The sequence below is a fragment of the Aedes albopictus genome, chromosome 1 (assembly GCF_035046485.1).
Source record: "Aedes albopictus strain Foshan chromosome 1, AalbF5, whole genome shotgun sequence".
Lineage (NCBI taxonomy): Eukaryota > Metazoa > Arthropoda > Insecta > Diptera > Culicidae > Aedes > Aedes albopictus.
Window position 1 is genome coordinate 266,292,214 of NC_085136.1, and position 20,221 is coordinate 266,312,434.

General features: G+C 44.9%; 1 protein-coding gene across 1 annotated transcript in view; it reads right to left on the minus strand.

Moving 5' to 3' along the window:
* Window positions 1-17,599: 17,599 nt before the first annotated feature.
* Window positions 17,600-20,221, minus strand: part of LOC134287396 (uncharacterized) — a 340,969-nt gene continuing 338,347 nt past the window's right edge. Inside the window, exon 2 of the mRNA XM_062849180.1 lies at window positions 17,600-18,817. Within this exon, the coding sequence (XP_062705164.1) occupies window positions 17,889-18,482 (594 nt within the window). The 5' untranslated portion in view covers window positions 18,483-18,817 and the 3' untranslated portion in view covers window positions 17,600-17,888. The remainder of the gene's footprint in view (window positions 18,818-20,221) is intronic.

Genomic DNA, 20,221 nt, shown 5'->3' on the forward strand with positions numbered 1-20,221 from the left:
TGGAGTTCAACACTTCAGATCTACACTCGTAACCAAGGCCATATCTGTTATACTGAGTCACGTTTCATAATCAACCGTGGTGATTGGACGAACTTGAAGTCTACTATATATTTTTATGAACCTTTAGGATATTGAGTGTCGTCTACACTATCCTGAAATTTAGCTCTTAACCGTAACAGTAGTTATGTATTCGCATAATGACTTAAACATTACACATCCAACTATAATCTGTATTTTCCCTGGAATTTCATGAGTCATTCCAAGATAGTTTTGAGACATTCCAGATCAACCACACTACTCCGGAAACCATAGCTTCAGGTCTTTACTTGTAGTAATAGCTTTTGTCACTGCGTTAAGTAGTGGTACATAATCCACTGTATTTACCAAAGCAGTTCAAGGAACAATAAGCCTTGTTATATATTTTTGGAATATAATGGCTCATCCCTACTGTTATGGAGGTTAGTCAATAAAAATAACCACTGTAACATGAGGTGATTTCGTTTTAGATAGTAACGTTACACAACCAAATAGGATCCATGAACCTCTTAACTCTCAAAAGTCACTTTATGTTAGTTTTGTGATAATTTAGGTCATCCAATCTTTCATGGAGTACACAACTTTATTCTACACTTGCACCTGCTACACTGAATAATCATATATATTGAACTATATGCACTAAAATTCTTCAAAGACCTGTTCTGTACCTTTGGAACATTTGAGGTTGTTCAAACTTTTATGAAACTCATTTTTTTTTAATCTGCATTCGTTGTAATTATTATTTCTGCTATAAAGTTACGTTATCTAGTCTCACCCACCCAGATCTGCAAACTTCTGTGAATCTCAGAGCCATTCCAAAATTCTTTTGAGATATTTTAGTATTACTTAACATTCCTACTACAAAAAATTTCCAGCTAAAGTGAAGATATGACGAAGCCACATCTCGAATTTTCATTAGCACAAATCTGAAGAACTAAATAATGTTTTGTTGGACATAATAGATGACATATCGTAGCTTTGAATAATGCAAAAAGTTACCGTTACACCCGTAGACTTTAGGATCTAAGCTCCAGAATAGTTTGGATGACCTAGGATATCCAGAAAAAATATTCTGCATCATTTTCTGCCCTTTTAATGCTGTTGAGCGCTAAAACTACAAAAAGAAGAAACAACTATAATGACGCTTGGAAAAATGTCGGCTTCAAAGGGTTAAACTCTTATACAGAAAAAATGTTCGTTGGGATCCACGGGGGCTTCAAGGGATTCCAGGGAGTTTCAGGGGTGTTTCAGGGGGTCTCAGGGGTGCTCCTGAAAGCCACTAGACGCACTCCATGAAGTTTATCAAACGCCCCGGAAACGTCTCGAAACCCCCTAGAACGTTCCTGACATTCCCTGGAATCTTCTTAAAATCTATGAAAAGCCACTGAAATGTCTTGAAAGCCCATGTAACGCCCTTAAAAGGCTTCCCAGACCCCCCCCCCCTGAATCATCTTTAAAATCTCTTAAAACACCCCTGAGTACTAGAAACATCCCTGGAATCCTCGAAATCCCTTTGAAATTCCCCTGAAACAGGCCCGTGCACAGAAGTGGCGCCAAGGGAGGGGTTTTTCCCAATTTCGGCAAAAGGCGGAGGGGCGCCTAGTGTATGAAGCGTCGATAATGGGGGGGGTAAACAAACCCCCCCCCCCCTTGTGCACGGGCTTGCCCAGAAAGTATTGAGAGGTCATTCACAAATTTCACAACGCCAAAATTGGCCTTTTACTGACAGCCACCCACCCCATCACAACAATGTTTGTATGGAGAGACATTTTGTTTTTGCTCGAACTGTAACGTCACGAAGGACAACCTCCTCTTCTTCACATTTGTAAGCATGCCCTTAAAGGGTCATGAGATCACCTTAAACCCTCTGAAACGCCTTGAAACGTCGCTGAAACCGTTTGAAATAACCTCGACAGGTTCCTGAGGCCCCTCTAGAAAAATCCTTAAAACATCCTTGAAATGCCTTGAAACGTTCCTGAAACCACCATAATCCCATTGAAACACCCTTGAAATCCCCGAAATTAATTGGAAATGCCCTAGGCACGCCTTTATAAGGTTCCGAAAACCCCAGAAACGTACCTAAAACTGCTTGAACCGCACCTAAACTGCTAACAAATGCCCCTGAAGCCTCTCAAAACGCCCCAGACGTTTTTGAAACTCTCTGAAATGCATCCCCTGGAACCTCTTGTAACGCCCTTTCAAGGCTCATGAGACCTCCCTGAATCGCCCTTAAAACCCATTGAAAAGTTCCTAAAACCTCAGTAATACTACTGAAACGTCCCTGAAGTCCCCGTATCCAACGAAATCTTTCGAATCGCCCTTAAAGGGCTCCTGATATGCCCTGCAACGAATCCCTGCAACGCCCATACTATGTGAGCCTGTTAAGGATGATCCTTTGCAGTAGCTTTCCTTGGCTATCCAGCAAACATATGGATGTCAGGTCCCCTGGTGGCTTCTTAGGTTTCGGTAGTAAATCCTTGACCTTCCATCTGTCTCAACATCTCAGGAAACTATTGTATCGCAGTTTAAGTGTCAAGGGGGATTTTGTTCACACCAGGAGATTTCTTTACCTTCATGCCCTTCGCAACCACTCTTGTAGATCTGTGAGCTTCCAGATTCAGTTTCTTCGTCTTCATATGAAATATGTGGCCAGAATTTGATTCAGCTTGTTTCAACACCAACACATTCCAACGGGAGTTGCGGGTCTCTAAACTTCGCTTCAAGATTTGATAGCGTTACACCATGGGTTAGAACCAGCTTCTCGGTACAACTCTCTGAAGCTGATCGACTTTCTCTTCCTAATCTTCTGTTTAAGAGCAGCGTGAACTCCACGAAATACAAGTCTTTCATTTCTTTATCAGAGCATAGGTTATTGCTCTCTAAACACTTCTTCTTGCTAGGAGGGTACAGAGTGTGAACTCCATCAACAAGCTGAGCGCCGTCATCACCCGGGCTCCAATTTTCTTGACATTATTGGTGTGGTCACAGGCCATTGAATCTGCCACTGTACTCCTCTGTCAATTTTGGCACCGCTGATTGTCTTGAGTGCCACGACAAAGACCTCCTTGTCAAAGACCTTCCATTCGGGGGTCCTCGTTGGCCTTGTTCCCGTAAAGGCTCACCGGTCGATCCTATTGATAATCGCTTGTTGATCGCTGTGGATGTACTCTTGGCTATGACCACCGCCATCAGAACCTATACAGGTCCTGATTGATAATTTCGGAGAAGAGCCATCATTCAGAAATTACTCCGGTTTTTGTTGCCTCAAAGTATTAACTGATTTACTGAGAAAGACACAACCAGCAATAAATGAATTTTCCTGCTTAAAATTGTCTGCTTCACAAAAAAAATCTCAATTAATTCCGCTTTAATTCAAGTGTCATTTGCATTCCTACCCAGAAATTTATACGCTTCTTGCCTGCATTGTACACAAACAAACTCGGTCGACCCGACCGGTCATTCCTGATTTACCCATTCTAAAGAGCCACCACGGTAAAACGAACGCTGAATAGCAAACAAACCTGGCCATCAGGGCCACCATATCCAATTCAAATGTGAGCTATCCGCGTTCCTTTATCTAACCGTCGTCGTTGTCGTCGTCGTCCTGAATAGACGGAACGCATAATAAAAAGCAGTTCATTTCACGTTTAATAGATTTAAAGATATTCCAAGACGGCTGAATAGAGTGAGCGACCATCAGCAGACGAGGGGGACCACCACGATCGAGTTTGTGTGTCCTCCTCTCGGTCGGTTCAACGTATATAGGTACATTGCCAAAGTGGAACAAAATTAAATTACTTTCGGTTGCGCGCCATCCATCCATCCATCCGTTCATTCATTGTGGAAACAGCTATCATCATCTGGTTTTGCAGAGTGTAGATACCGCGTGTGTTACAGAAGTACAAAGCGTGTATTCTTACACAATCGGTCGCCTTTGAAAAACGATGACTACGACGACGACAACGCTGATGATAGAAACGATGTGAATAAGCTACCGGGTTCGGTAATCAAATTTCCTCCTAGGGCTCAGTGTGTCAGTCGGAGCCAGTTGCCGCCGCCGTCGCCAGAGGAGAGACATCAAGGACGAGGACGACGTACAAGGGACAATGTGCCGGTGCGACAGACGAGATTGAATGCGGGACTTCAAAGAGGGATGATGTTTATGTGTATGATCTATGGTATGCTTTTCATGTGGATAATAAATGAACAACATCCGATCTGGACGCTAAGGAGATGATAACACGCATGGAAGGAATGATTTGACTATTGCCTTCGTACATTTGCGTGAGAATTGTGATATCTGCAGCGCTTTCTGATTAAAGTTCATCTGAGATTTATATTATTACGACTGTTTAAGCTTAGAACGCAGATCACATTTTCCAACCTCTCTGGATAAATTATTCATGTGACCGTTGCAAAGAAGCGCATTTGAGAAGCCAGATGATTTCTTTTCATTAAATAGTGGAACATTCAAAAGGGTAGATTTATAGGTGTAATGAAAAAATGGTAGCTTGGCGTGGCGTAGTAACAGCCCATTGGCCACATTCTTATTTGCCTGCTTGCAACTACCAATGGTAACCCAAAACGTGCCTGTAACGGATCATTTACGATGCTCAAAGTGCTAAAATCGTTAAAAAAATCGCTTATTCAGAGCCTTGCTGATCTGAACAGTGTTCAAATTATTAGCTTTGGTTCGGATGAAAACAACATACGACCCGTCAAAATCTAGAGAATGAGCCTTGAGGTGCTTTAAAAGGGTTACAATGTTACCCCCACCAACATTATCATCGGCTCCTGTGGTAACTGTCTCCCTTCATGAGGCACACGAAAAGGTCAAACTAACACTTAACGGGAACAAGAATTATCTAACTGCCTAGGATCAACTAGGCTTATTGGACGCGTAGTATATTAACAGAAACTATGAAATACTTCCGAGACATTTAGGATTAGTCAAACTTTTCTGAAATTCACAACATGGGATCTTCAGCCGTAACAATAGCGTTTTTCATGAGAAATATAAAGTACACTGGAACCTCTTTTTATGCCATTGGCTGAGGGTGCATAAATTAAAAAGGGCATAGAAAAACGGAAATTGGTGCATAACCTAAGTCCAGGGCTTAAGTGAGGGCATCTAGTTTCTGAGAATAGGTCTTGCTCCTCGGCCTTTAAGATGGGACCAAGGGGGTGGCCAGGAAGTTCGTAGAAAATCTTAAAAAGGGGATTTTTAGGGCGTTTCAGTGGATTGCTTCAAGGGATTTCAGAATCCATTTAAGAGCGTTCCGTTCGGTGTCGTTGGCGTTTTAATGGGATTCCGGGGTTTTAAGAGGCTTTAAGGGCGATTCAGGGGGACGGAGGCAGAAGTTTTTAAAGAGCGTTCGAAGCGGTTTCAGGGGGCGTTTCAGCCCATTTCAGATGCATTTCCTAGAGGGAGCTTCAGAAGATTCCAAGGGATTTCAAGTGGCAGTTCAAAATTAATAATGATAGTTGGAAGGTCTTTTCAATGGGATTACGGAGGTTTCAGGGGCGTTTCAAGATATTACTGGTAGGGTCGTATCAGAGGGTTTTCAGCAATACCCTCAATTTCAAGGGTTCTTAGGGGCATTTTAAATAATTAACGGGGATTTACAGGACATTTAGGGTTAAGAAGGTTTTGGGAGCGTTTCGATGCACTTCAAGGCTTTTCTGGAGCTCTTTGAGGTATTGCAAGGGTTTTTTGTGAAGAGCCCAAGTGGCCATAAGTCACCATTATTCACCTTGCGTGCCAATTCAGTGCTAGTATAAAACTTTTTTTTATCTGTATTAGCGGATTTTTAGCCCTAGGCTAATTCATCTCGGGACTCACGCCTTACTTCCCTTCCGAAGAAAGAACTCACATGTTTGTGAGTTTGTCGGGAGAGGGATTCGATCCCAGGTCCTCGGCGTGATAGTCAAGTATTCTAACCATCACACCAGGTCCACTCCACTAGTATAAAACTAATTTGGCCTATATTTGCCGTATAACAGCCGTATAAAAGGAAGATCATCTTAAAATTCCTGAAAAGTCCTTGAAATCCCCCTAAAATCCCTTCTCACCTGAGACTCTCTGAATCCTCCGAAAGCACCTCTGTTACGCCTCTGAAACCAACTGAAAATTATTTGAAACTGTCTGAAATGCCTCCGAAGTCCCTCTAAAACTTTCACGGACCCCATATAACGCACCTGATACCTTCCGAAACCACCGAACACGCAAAATCCGTCGAAAATCACCTAAAGCTCTCTGCAATGCCTTCGAAAACCTCTTCAGCCTCTAAAAACGCCCCTGCAATCTGCATCAAAAATCAATGTCCCCTCATTGTCACACATCTGGTTTTTGCGTTACCTGCATGACTCTTTCGCAGTTTTCGGAACATCCTAGTTCGGAACCACTAGAACTGCAGGTCTGCATTGCGAAACTGCCATTATTTTACCTGAAACCCCCTGGGATCCTCTAAAGCGCCCCTGAAACCTTCTGAAACGCCGTTGAGACCTCCAGATACCTACGTGAAACACCTATGGATCCCCTGAAATGCAATTTGGCCATTGAAACACCCCAGAGACTCCGTTGGCCCCCTGAACCAACTCAGATACCCCCTGGAACATCCACGAGATCGACTGAATCTCTCCTCGAACCTCTTGAGACCCCCTTAAACGCCCTCAAGACCTCCTCGTACACCCAGGTAACCCTTTAAAGACACGCTGGAACCTCCCTGAAATCCCTTGAATACTCTTGAAGTGCCGCTGAGGCCCCTTGGAACCCACCTGAGACCTCCTCAAACGGTCCTGAGACCTCGTGGTACTTTTTGAAACCGCTTGAGATCTTGAAACGCCACTAAGAGCTCCTGGTACCCCCGCTGAACCCGTTTGGGATCCCCTGAAACGCTCTTGTAACTGCCTTTCACTCTCTCCTATAAACACCCCCTGGCCCCCGCCGTTACCATTGCTAACGTCATTATTACATTTTTATACACAATATTGGTTCTGAGTAGCTCTCCTTTTTATGCAGGTCAAAAATAACCTTCATACCAACAGAGGTTTTAGTGTATACATAAATCAGTTCTCCAGTAGATCCGGCAACCATAGTTGATAATGCAACGTTACTCTGTGAAGCGGATACAACTACTGCTACAAGTGTAGACCGGTAGTTTCACTCTTCAGAGCAGTTTGAATGGTCTGAAATAACCCCAAACATATTTGGAACGAGTCTTGCAATCCAAAGGGTCATGTGATATCACAGAGTATGCCAAAAGTATTCATGTTTATGTATAGTAATAATATCTATTAGTCTTCCAGTAGATCCAGTAACGATAGTTGATTATGCATCATTACTCTGTAGAACGGATATGACTCGCACACTGACTGTTACGAGTGTACACAGTTAAAAAAAATTCACCAACTTCGGTAAAGTTTAACCGAAATCTCAACCGTTAAGTTTGTTTTACAGGAAAAAATCGGTAAAGGCAGTAACCTTTATCAAAGTTCGTTAGAGTTTGACATATAAACGATAACATTTTACCGAAATTTGTTAGTTTTTTACAGAATTCCGTTAAAAATCCATTACCGAACGCTCAGCGGTTGAGATTTCGGTAAAAATTACCGAACGCGATTAGCTGGGTAGACCTGAAGCTCTGCACTTCAGAGTAGTTTATATGGTCTGGAATATCTCAGAATAATTTCGAAATGATTCGTACCATTTCTAGAGGGTAACAGAAAATATTACTACTGTAACAGCTGTAGATATCAAGGGCTCAACTCCAGGACAGTTTGGACAATCTTGAATGTATACAATAATGAAATCTATCAGTTCTCATGCGGATCCAGCAACCATGGTTGATTACACATGGTAACTCTGTATGATATGACTACTGTTAGTAGTACATATAGATCTGATTCTTCTAACTCTAGGTTTGTTTGGATGATCTGCATTATCCTAATTATGCCAATGTGTGACTTCCAAGTTTCCATGAAATTCATGGATTACAGTAGATTATGTGTAACGGTTCTGGGTCATTTGGCCGAACGGCATTCGGCCGAAAGGGTCATTTGGCCGAATGCCATTAGGCCAAATGCCGTTTGACCGAAAAAATAACAAAAATGATGAACTTAAGTGATCATGCCACTGTTCTCCGCATCAGTGCAACTCGAAAGAACAGCCTATGATTCAAAGAAGGAATAATTTTTGATAAAATATTGGCAGTTTCAATGCCAACTAAACCCTCAATGTCAAAACTAGAAAGAATAGCCTATGATTAGAAGAAGGAAATACTTCTTATGATCATTTTGGTAGTTAGAATGTCAAAAAAATCCTTCGACCATGATTCGGCCAAACGGCATTCGGCCAAACGACCATTCGGCCAGATGGCATTCGGCCAAATGGCGTTCGGCCAAACGACATTCGGCCAAACGGCATTCGGCCAAATGGCCGGACACCATGTGTACAGGCTTCCCAAAAGTACCGCATCGTGATAGCATTTTGATGGATGTCGCACTCTTATTCCCATGACAGCCTTGTGAATGCATGGTTCATGACAGTCCACAAAATAAAACTCATGCGACGTACAACATCACTGTCGGGAACTGCTCACATCGTCTGCTTTCGCTGTGCGTTCGTTCGCCGATGACAACCTCGGCTCTCACCCAAACCGTCTCTCGTTGGCTGTACACGAAGTGACGAAAATCGCTACGCTCGGCCCGAGCATTTTACTTCTGTTGAACGTGTCGAGTATCGTGGTATATCCCACGCTCAGCATTTTCGACGCATTTAATGTATTATGTATTTTTTCATATAGAGAATATGTACTTGTAAGTCTTGTTCTAGTAGAGTATTTTGCATAGCATTATTTTTTATTGGCATGTGAAATGCACTGCCATGTTTTAAATATAAAAGAGAGTTTAATCTCACATCAGTGGTATATTTTAGCCAGATTACAATTTTGAAAAACGCTGGCACAAACTTCTTTCCGCCCCTGGGGCATCTTGTGAAAGGCATATCATGTTTGTAAAAAAATATTTATTGAGCACATATTTTGTGAATAACTTTTAGCGTTAAGCCATGTGCTCCCATGACAGCCTATGACACCCTTTATGCGACAGCCGGCTCGGTTAGCCGAAGATTGTCATCGCCATGCGGCCAACAATACTCACGACGTTTCCCACTCGGCTCGATACGACTCGAGTATGCAACTGTCAGGCAAGCAGTCGAAGCAGCGGCTGTTTCAATACATCTCTCGCTCATGCGTGTGCGTGCTGTTGGCGATACATTTCTCACTGATGGTGTTGCACACGGTAACGAGAGATGGTCTGCACACATAAGAGAGTGTCGATTCAGCCTTGCGCGGGCTGTTGCGAGAAGGCTGTACATTTGGAAAGCCTGCATGTGTAACAAAGTGTTGCTAAGATGAACATATTACTCCTGTGGTCTTGAAGAACTGCATTTCAGAACAATTTGAAACACCTTGAAACCTTTGCAATAACTTTGCTAAAGACAATGTTCACTGTCATCGAGTGGGTGATTTTATACAGCCATTTTTCATTTAAGGAGTTCAAAGTGTGTAGATTAGTGCAAAATTATCTTAGATATTTATCTCGACATCTTGACTAGCGAGGTTTTTCCACGTATCTTTAATCCTACCTCAGTAAGGGGCGTTCAAGGAAGTTGTTAAAAGGGGTTTCCAGGAGCCACATAAAAGTGCTCCATCATGAAAAAAGCACACTTGTAGTACAAAGCGTGCAAGTGGTGTCGCTAAGGGTGGTCGGAGACGCCACTGCTCGAGAATTCAGGGGGTTTCAGAGGAATTTCAATACATTTCAAGAATTTCAGGAGTTTTTGAGGGTCTCATCATGAACCCTTTAAGTTCGTTCCAAAGGGTTTCGGGGTGCTTCATAGCATTTCGGGGTCGGTTCAGAGAGCTTGAGGGGTATTACACTTGTGAAAACCTGTGAGAACCTCCCGAAACACCTGCTGAGACCCCGTGAAAAGATCGTCAAACATCTTTGAAACGTCCTGAGATCTCCGTATTCTTTCTTGGCGTAATGTTCAAGTTGGTGCAAAGCCTGCTTATCAGCACTTCCACAGTTATTAACTGCATTTATTCATCGTGTGGGAGACACGAAGATAGTCGATGGGCACTGATGGCCTCTGAAACCCACGAAACCCTATGAAATATTCCTGGAGCTCCCTGGAACACCCCTGACTTTCCCTGATATCCCTACAACGCCTCTGAAACCCCAAGAGGTTCTTTGAAATTCCCATGAACTCCCTTGAGATTCCATTGAAACTCCCTGGAGACTCGCCCTTGAGATAACTTGAAACCTCTTGAGCCCCTAAAACACCACTCACCTGATCCATTGAGACGACCCAGAAATGCCTGTCAAATTCCAAACTCCCCCAGAAATTCCCGTGAAAAGCCCTGAAAGCTCTGAAACGCCCCCTAAATCGTCGACCCCGGTCGTGTCGAGTATCGAAAGCTCTTGCGGTGTTTGCAACAATGTGAAGCAGTTATTTTCCTAGCAATTTTTGAAGGAATCCTTCGTTCTGTTCAACAACATGGGTTGAACTTGCTCTAAATTGCTTAGTTCTGCTGTTACCCATTTGTTCAAAAAAGGCTAAGAGCAGGATTCAGGAACTTCGAGCAAGTTGAATCTACATCATCATCGTCGAACAGGACGAGACCTCTAGATTGCCAGTTTAAGATCTTTTATCTCAATTTTGTTGGCTGGACAATTGACATTGTTTCCTTGCAGGAATTCTAGAGTTTTGACTGGAGAGACGTCCTCAATTTGATCCTACCAATACTCGATACTCGAACCTCGCAATCAGAGGTTTCACCTTTTTTCTCCGGTCATGCCATTTCAATTAGGGCGTGCATAATCTGCTACAAATGTTATCGTCGTCCACAGCAAAGAAAAAAGAGTTCATTCCATGAGCAATGTTCCACATTTATGCCCATAAACCATGTTCTCTGCTGGAGGCCACGACCGCCACAGCCGCCGCCGCCGCAACACCAAACCATGACGACCACACTTTTCTAAACCATCATCCATGAAGATTTAAGGCCCGCCGCCGCCCCGCTCGGGCCGGCCGGCAGGTCGACCGTGGACTTTGCCTCGACTAGCAAGCGACTCTGAGGTCCATGCAGCGTGGACCTTTCTCGCCGCTTGCAGGTACTCCCTCGTCGATATGCCCAATAAAAAAAAAAATGAACCAAAACACATCACCTCGCGGTTAGTCGCGTACCTCGGACTTTATTTATGCCTCAATTTTACGTTATTTATCAACACATTGTGTTTTCGTTTTTCAATGGCTGTGCATGAAATGGTACGAAGTACGATACGGTTGTCGGTCAGCCTCAGCACAGCAACGCGGCGGGTGCTGTATACGGACTGTGAGGAGTTCAATTTTTCCGCTGCGGTTATTTCGCATTTTACGGAGTCGATTTGAAAGCCCCATCACTACCCCCGCCACCAGCCCTGCAGCTACTGGTAACAGCTAGGCTACATACGGAGCTATTCGGGCATTTTAATACATTTTTATTATTATTTGTTCGGAAGGTTTATCGCTGAGTGGTGAGTGGAGTTAGGTTTAAACAACATAACGTGACTTGTAATGTTTGAGATTTCAAAAAATATAAATCAGGAACAATATTATTCTACCTAAATGGTATTTAGTTATGTTCAGAACAGTTGGAGTACAAAACATTAGGGATAAAGTTGGTTTTCGAAAAACTCCTTGGAGTTTGGATCATCTGATCTGCTAGCGATCAGTGATCTATTGAAGCTTTATCATAAGCCTTTATGAATAAAAATTCATGCTTGTAATACAAGCCTTGTATATCCTCATGCAACTAGGTATTTGTTGTCGATGGTCATTTAATTTTCGAGTGTACGAGACCTTGTTGTATCTACATAAACTATGAATGAGGCTCATACTCACACGGCCTCAGATATGGGCCTGCCCATAAACTACGTGGACTCTTGTTGGAGGGGTGGGGGTCTGAGATGGCCCAAAATGAGTCTACGTAGTTTATGGACAGTGGCTGTCTATGTTCTACCATTGTTCTATTGGAGCATTATGAGTTAAACGTATGCGTATGTTCTGTCAAGCGGTGGGTTCATTGTCTGTTTAAGGTTCACCAAGAACTTCATTTAGTATAAGTCATCAGATCTACTAAGCAAAGCAAAGATAACCGTACACATCGTAGTTGCTACTCCGTGATTGACCAGAACAATCGAAGTTGCATAGAGATCCAATGAATGGTGCTTGGGACTAGCTACACGCTCTCAATGACACAATTCGCGAGTTCAATATTTTAAAGTCAATAACGGCGCTGGCCACGTCCTTACGGTCATCGGGAAAGGGAAGGAATGTTAGTTCGACAACCGTTGTTACTAGAAACCGTGGAATCCACAGCATCCCCATAGTTGTCTCGGGAAGGAGTGTTTGTTAGTAGGGTAGGGTAAGGTGTGGATCTTGGAGCCACCTTTGGTAGGTCATATGATCCACTAGTTATATGAAAATATACGACACGGTGTTCATCCCGATTATGATTTATTTGGTCGCGATAGTAAGGGAAATGCACATATGTCAACGATCGAAAGTAACCGCGCGCTTCTAATTTCGCATTCAATATCTCGCGTCTCCATCCCCCTTCCGAGAAAACCGACCTACTCACGGAGATAGTCGCACGTTTCCCATAGTATTGAACTTAGAGAATACGGAGAATGAGCTTTCAAGCTTAGATAGCTATTTTCGAATTATGTATTATACTAAGAGTAGTCCCATGTGTTACCTGTGATCGACAACCGTTGAGGTAATTAAGCCAATTATTTTAAATTTGCTCAATGATTGTTGTGAACTGCAATCACTTTCGTCTAACATTTTTATCGCTTCAATATTAGGCCTGCACCAGAGCTACAAGATTAATTTGCAGATAATACGAACTCCAGGAGTTTTCATGAAAACGCATTGGCGAAATTACTCGAACTTTTTTTTGTTTGTAAAGAAAAAGAACTCGGAATGTTCTCACCCAGTTCCATTTCGTCGGATGACCGCAACCACTCCTTAACTCCTTCAATTTTCTGCAATACTGTTTGCTACCAAGTGTGCATCCATTTTTATCACTTCACGAGGAAGTACAATGTGCACCTGCCCCAAACACGCGCTATTTTTCACTTTTCCCTTCGAACAATGCCACCCGATCGTGATCCCCATCGCAACTCCTTGGCTCCATCATTGACTTTGCGTCCTCAAAGTCGAGCATCAGTTAGGATCTCAAGCAGGCCCTGATGAAACTTCGTAAGTTAACGATGGCAGCCTAGCAGGACCATGATAACGTCAAGGCAACTGCGGCAGCAGTAGAACCCGTGCAACTAAAGGTGCCGAAGTTTACCCAGACTGAGGCCTTCGCATTCGCTTTCGTTCGGCCAAACGGCATTCGGACAAATGGCCGGACACCACCTGACTGTGCTATGAAGGACAGGAGGTTATTAATCCCGAAAATGAAGGCCAGATTTTCGGACTCCTGCCAGGCGTTCCGAAAAGCCGGGAAGAGTTGACCAGATAGGCCGGCCCGTCCCGGCTTCGACCACGATCATGTGTGTGCCACCACAACTTAGAGCAGGTCAGGGTGACGACGCTAGTGGACGAGGTATTTAACCTTCCGTAACTCGCGCGGTTGGCCATCACCGCCAGTACCACGTTAACGCTGAATACAAAAAGGGAGATTTTTCCAACGTGTTGTACAAAATACAACACCTCGGTATAAACGTTGACCAGTTGCCATGAAAGCCATGACAATAGGTGTAATTTCTCCTATTGAGCAGTCTCCACAGACTGGTAGCTGGAGTGGATCATCGAGGGACTCTTTCTGCGTCATGATCTGAGTCCTTGGCCTCCTTTCATATGACTACTGGGCACTGGGGCGGATCAGTGGGAGGAGGGTCATCGATGAGGAACCTTCTGGGGCTGCAAAATTCTTCAGTGCTAGTAAGGTCCCAGGCCCGAACAGAACTCCAAACCTGACCTTAAAAGAAGATGTTGAAGAGGCTCCAGTGATGTCCAGATCTGATTTACAGAAATTTCTTGCTGGATGCTAAATCATTCTGCTTATCACTCAGAACTTTGAGTCAAAAGATCTGAGGATGTCAATGTTAATGGGAGTTCATCCATCAATACCTATCACCACGTTAGATAGGGGCTGTCCATAAACTACGTAGACTTTTTTTCGGCCATCTCAGACCCCCCTCCCCCTCGTAGACTTTTGTTCATACAAAATTTTCGAAATTTGTATGGAGCGTAGACTTTGGCCAGACCCCCCCGTCCCCCCTTAGAGTCTACGTAGTTTATGGACAGGCCCATACCGCTTAGCGACGCCTAAGTGAAGGCTGGTTTGACGAGGAGTGCCAACAAGTAACACAGGATAAGAGTCGCATGCTACTCGTTGATTTCTCGGCTCATCAGTAGAGGGTGGCAAGTGCAGAAGAGAAACATTTCCAACAATGTGATGCAGCAATGTAACGTCCAGAACGTGGTTCGAAATTGTCTACCTCGTCTCTCATAACACGATCGCACATTCTCCTTGTCGCTGGATTAATGCTTCGCTTGATCCATCAAGCTATCAAGGTTGGTACCTACATGCAATAGCAAGGGACCATTTAAAATAAAGTATTCAAATACTATAGCCATAAGCCTAAGTATTTCAGAGAGAAAGTGATGACATGATAATGTCTGCCTGTCTCTTGCTATGTAAATATTAATATCTTCGATTTGACACGAACCGTTACCACCGCACCACACCGCACCAGCATGAATAATTCATAATCGGATTGCAATGCAAATGATAAACCCTGAACCAGCACCAGCGTCGACGGTCGACTAAATGAGAAACGCCCAAGGAGGAATTAAATCGGAACAATCCATCAGCCACGGAGCTATGTGCCTATCGAATTAAATCCACCACCCATAATTCCGCATTGCTGGTGCTGCTGCTGCTGCTTCGCAGCAGTAGTGGAGGGCATTATGAAAATTAAAAACGTGGTCAAATTTCTGCTATCACCTTCTCGAAGGCGTCAAAGTTGTTCGTCCGTTCGGAGAAGACACGATCGATTCGGTGATGGCGGAAGGTGCCAGATGCCAATCACCACGCGGCCACGCAAGGAAAGGTGCCAACTTTTCGCCGCGTACGTTACGTTCATGCAATCTCCGCGGGCTGCGCGAACGGACAGACACCCATCTCCTCCTCTCGCGGGTGTGGATAATAACAATAATAAGCCGGCAACAACTATACCCAGAAAGAGCAATATAAAACTTGCCAGCGGATTAATGGTAATTTAATAAGAAGTCTGCGGAGCGCAATTGCAGAAAAAAAATGAAAACAACATTAAAAGCATATAATTACAGCTCAAATTAATTATAAACGCTCGTGAGTGAGTGGTACTCGGTCGGGTTTCATTTCAGCCTTTTTAAACTGATTTGCTGCCGTTCGGGGCCGAGGCCTCAGGCCTCTGGCTGCCTCCCTCTTTTGCTGTTGATGTGTAGTGCTCTTATCTCGAAATTAGATTCGAAATTGGATGATTCTTGCCCAATTATTCTCTTGCCTTCTCTTGCTCTCTATCTCTGTGTGTTTGTGGAAACATTCCGCACTCGCAGCCTTTCTGGCTGATTTGCTAATGACGCCGCTTTTGGATTTTTTTATAGGTATGCCGGATTCTGGCAATTGCTCGAAAGCCTTCGAGAATTTTGGCTTCTTCTCGTCTAGTAATGGTACCCTATTGCCCCTATTTACCAATTTTAATGTATTTCCATTTTACTGATTTCCAATGTAAGCGCGAACTAAGTTTGGAACAAATTGAGATTGGATTGGATTTGGTTCAGCTGTGTTACCCGCACTGTGGATTGTCAGCTGGGCCCTCTTGAAGGTCAGGAACCTTAGAACTCCCTTCGGGTGCTTGCTATTCGCGGATTTCCCGAAACACATTAGGCACTAAGGAGATGGGAGGGATTGTGCAGCCTTGCACCGGATGGCATTTACCTCCACATTCACGCTAACGCCGCTCAGCACAAAAGTGCATAATTTCCAGACTACACCAAAAATGTGTAACCCTTGCACATTCACAAAATCAGCTCCTGTGTCCGCAAAATAGTTAAATTCGCAAAAATGTTTGTACAGCAATCTAGCTAGGTTTACTAGTGACCTTGGAAAACAATAAAAAATCAACATTTCGCATCTAGACGAGCGTACGAGCTGTTTTTTGAGAATGTGTAACTGTAACACATTTTTGTGTGGTCTGGAAATTATGCACTTATGAGTAGGGCTTACACATTTTAGTGCTGAGCGGTTTTACTGTGTTGCCAATGAAGTTTGATTCTGTCAGGGCCTTTACAATCTCACGACTTGTGTCCCGGTTGAAGACACTTGAAGCTGACCTCCGATGGCTCGTGTATGTCCAGCGGGCACCTTGAGCTTACATAGTTTATCGAACTTCTGAGCGTCAACCACAGGTAACTGAACCAAGACGAGCTGTGTACTTACCTTACCGATCAGACAAAGGCCTGGGTGGGTGGGAACTATTTTAATCGGGTTGCCATCCGACATCCTGATGACGTGACCCGTCCAGCGTAGCCTTCCGATTTTCGCGGTGTGAAAGATGGTTGGTTCTCTCAGCAGCTCTAAGTCCCGTCTTCCATCTGCACTCCGCCGTAGATGGTACGCAACACCTTCCGTTCGAAAACACCAAGGGCGCGTTGGTCCTCTGCACGTAGGGTCCATGGTTCGTGCCCATAGAGAACTACCGGTCTAATCAGCGTTTTGTAGATAGTTAACTTCATGTGACGGCGAGCTTTGTTCGATCGTAGAGCTCTGCGGAGTCCAAAGTAAGCTCGATTTCCTGCCACAGTGCGTCTCTGAAATTCTCTGCTAGTGTCGTTGTCGGCGGTCACCCGTGAGCACAAGTACACGAATTCTTCAACCGCCTCGATTTCATCACTGTCGATAGAAATTCGGAGTGGCGGGAACGATGATTCCTCCCTGGAGCCATTTGCCATCATGTACTTTATCTTCGACACAATTAAGACTAATCCGATTCGCCTGGCTTCACTCTTTAGTCGGATGAACGTTTCCGCCATCGTCTCAAATTTACGAGCAATAATATCAATATCATCGGCGAAACCAAGCAGCTGAACGAACTTCGTGAAAATCGTCCCACTCGTGTTTATCCCGCTCTCCTTATTACACCATCTAACACAATGTTGAACAGCAAGCAAGAAAGACAAAGGGACTCGAGAGTGTTCCTGATACTCGAACTACGCACATCACTCGATCCATCGTCGCCTTGATCAATCGTATCAGTTTATCCGGGAGTCCGTATTCGTGCATAATCTGCCATAGCTGTTCTCAATCGATTGTATCAAACGTCGATTTGAAATCACTGAACAAGTGATGTGTGGGCACGTTGTATTCGCGGCATTTCTGCAACACCTGGCGGATTGCGAACATCTGGTCCGTTGTAGTGCGTTCACCCATGAATCCAGTCCAATATTGTCCCACGAACTCTCTTGCAATCGGTGATAGACGGCGGCATAAAATTTGAGTGAGTACCTTGTAGGCAGCGCTCAGTAGTGTGATCGCGCGGTAGTTCCCGCAATCCAACTTGTCGCCCTTTTTGTAGATGGGACACACGATACCTTCCATCCACTCCTCCGGTAATACTTCCTCCTCCCAAATCTTGGTAATGAACCAGTGTAGTGCCTCACCAGTGCTTCTCCACCGTGTTTTAGTAACTCGCTTGGTTGTTGATCTGCTCCAGTGGCTTTGTTGTTTTTCAACCGGCCAACCTCCTCCTCAATCCCGTGGAGGTTGGGGGTTGGAAATCTTTCGGCCTGCGCACGTAGCTGATACCACGCCACCTTCGCTGCTTGCAACGTCGCCATTGAGGTGCTCATTGTAATGCTGCCGCCACCTCTCGACCACCTCACGTTCGCTCGTGAGAAGATTCCCGTGATTGTCTCGGCAAATGTCGGCTTGTATCACAAAGCCTCTGCGGGAGCAGTTCAGCTTCTCGTAGAACTTCCGTGTATCCTTAGTGCGGTACAGCTCTTCCATCGCTTCGCGATCTCGTTCTTCCTGCTGGCGCTTCTTCCTCTGGAAGACTGAATTCTGCCTATTCCGCGCCCGTCTGTAACGTGCCTCATTCGCTCTCGTACGGTGTTGCAGCATTCTCGCCCATGCTGCATTCTTCTCGTTTTTCAACTGTTCACATTCGCCGTCGTACCAGTCGTTTATGTGATTCGGGGTCGTCGCGAAGCCAAGTGCTGTAGCCGATGTACTACCTATGGCGGGTCGGATGTCCCTCCAGCCATCTTCAAGTGTAGCTGCGCCGAGCTGCTCTTCCGTTGGTAGGGCCACTGCTAACTGCTGCGCGTAGTCTTGAGCCATTTCTACGTTACGCAGCTGCTCGATGTTAAGCCACGGCGTTCGACTGTTTTGAGCGCATGCATACAGCGACTAAGTAGTGATCCGAATCTATATTCGCACTGCGGTATGTGCGGACATTGGTTATATCCGAGAAGAATTTACCGTCGATTAGAACGTGGTCGATTTGGTTTTCTGTTTGATGGTCGGGTGATCTCCAGGTGGCTTTGTGGATATCTTTGCGGGGGAAGAAGGTGCTTCGGACTACCATACCACGGGAGGCTGCAAAGTTTACGCATCGCTGGCCGTTATCATTCGATACGGCGTGCAGACTGTTTCGCCCGGTTACCGGTCTGTACCTGCGCGTTCATGTCGCCGACAATGATTTTCACGTCACGCGGCAAACAACCATCGTATGTTTGCTCTAACTGCGCGTAGAACGCTTCTTTCTCGTCATCGGGTCTCCCTTCGTGTGGGCAGTGGACGTTGATGATGCTGTAGTTGAAGAAACGGCCCTTAACTCTCAACATGCACGCATATCCTTGCGTTGATCGGCTGCCACCCGATCACACGTTGTCGCATCTTGCCCAACACTATAAATCCTGTTCCCAGTTCATTGGTGGAGCCACAGCTTTGGTAGAAGGTAGCCGCTCGATGCCCGCTTTTCCACACTCGCTGTCCAGTCCAACAAAGCTCTTACAACGCCACGATGTCGAAGTTGCGGGGATGTAGTTCGTCGTAGATTATCCTGTCACATTCTGCGAAACCGAGTGACTTGCAATTCCATGTTCCAAGTTTCCAATCGTAGTCCTTATTTCGTCGCGTGGGTCTTTGCCGATTGTATCGAGTTGTTTTTTCTCCTATGTTATTCGCAATGGGGATTTTTACGGGTGGCTTATTGGGCCTACGCCAACACTCCTGTCTCGCCGGAGGGCCATCGTGCCAGTTCTGTTTGACGTCCCAACCAACACTGGGACGACCACGCTGATGGGGCTACCACCTTGGATCAAGATGGGCGTGGTGCAGCGTTTCTTACTCAGCCGCTGGATGCCAGAACAGACGCTGTTTGAGCCGCACCTCCTTGGTGAACAGACGCTCGGATCGTACCTCCTCAATCTAGCTGAAGTCAGAAACACAACAGTGCCCAGGCTGCACTACCAGCTAAGCACACAACTCTTAGTTGGTGGTCTTTGCCATCGATTGACCCGTGGAAGCATGAGGTAGGAACTTGTGAGGACCAGAGCTATGTTGGACGCTCTGCAGCCCATCTCCATATCTAAATGTGCTATTACTGAGATCCTTTCCTCTACCTGGGACGTACAGCAGAGGACACTCAGGCCTTAGCCTGACCGGTAAGGTAAGTAGCGCCCGCCACATGTAACTGAACCAAGGCCATCAGCGACCCTATCAGGCATATCTGTAGCCGAACGGCTGCGATATCCACCTGAACCTCGCACTGTTACCGCAGTGCTGTAACAAGCTCTTACTCGTCCGTGATCGCTTCCATATTTTTGACCTTTTGAGTGGCTTCTTCGATGAGATTTCTCACCTCACTCTTGTCAAGGACCTCATCTGCCGAACCTTTGTTGGGTTTGTGGGATTTTTCTTGCTTGAATTCGTGAACCATTTCGCCCATACAAGTACGTAGAAGTAGTGTCTACGCCACGGATTACTTTCACAGCCACGACTATCATCTTGCAAATCTTGGAATTCATGAAATGCTCATCACGAGTAGCGGCTTATAATAAACTGGAACCTTTTTT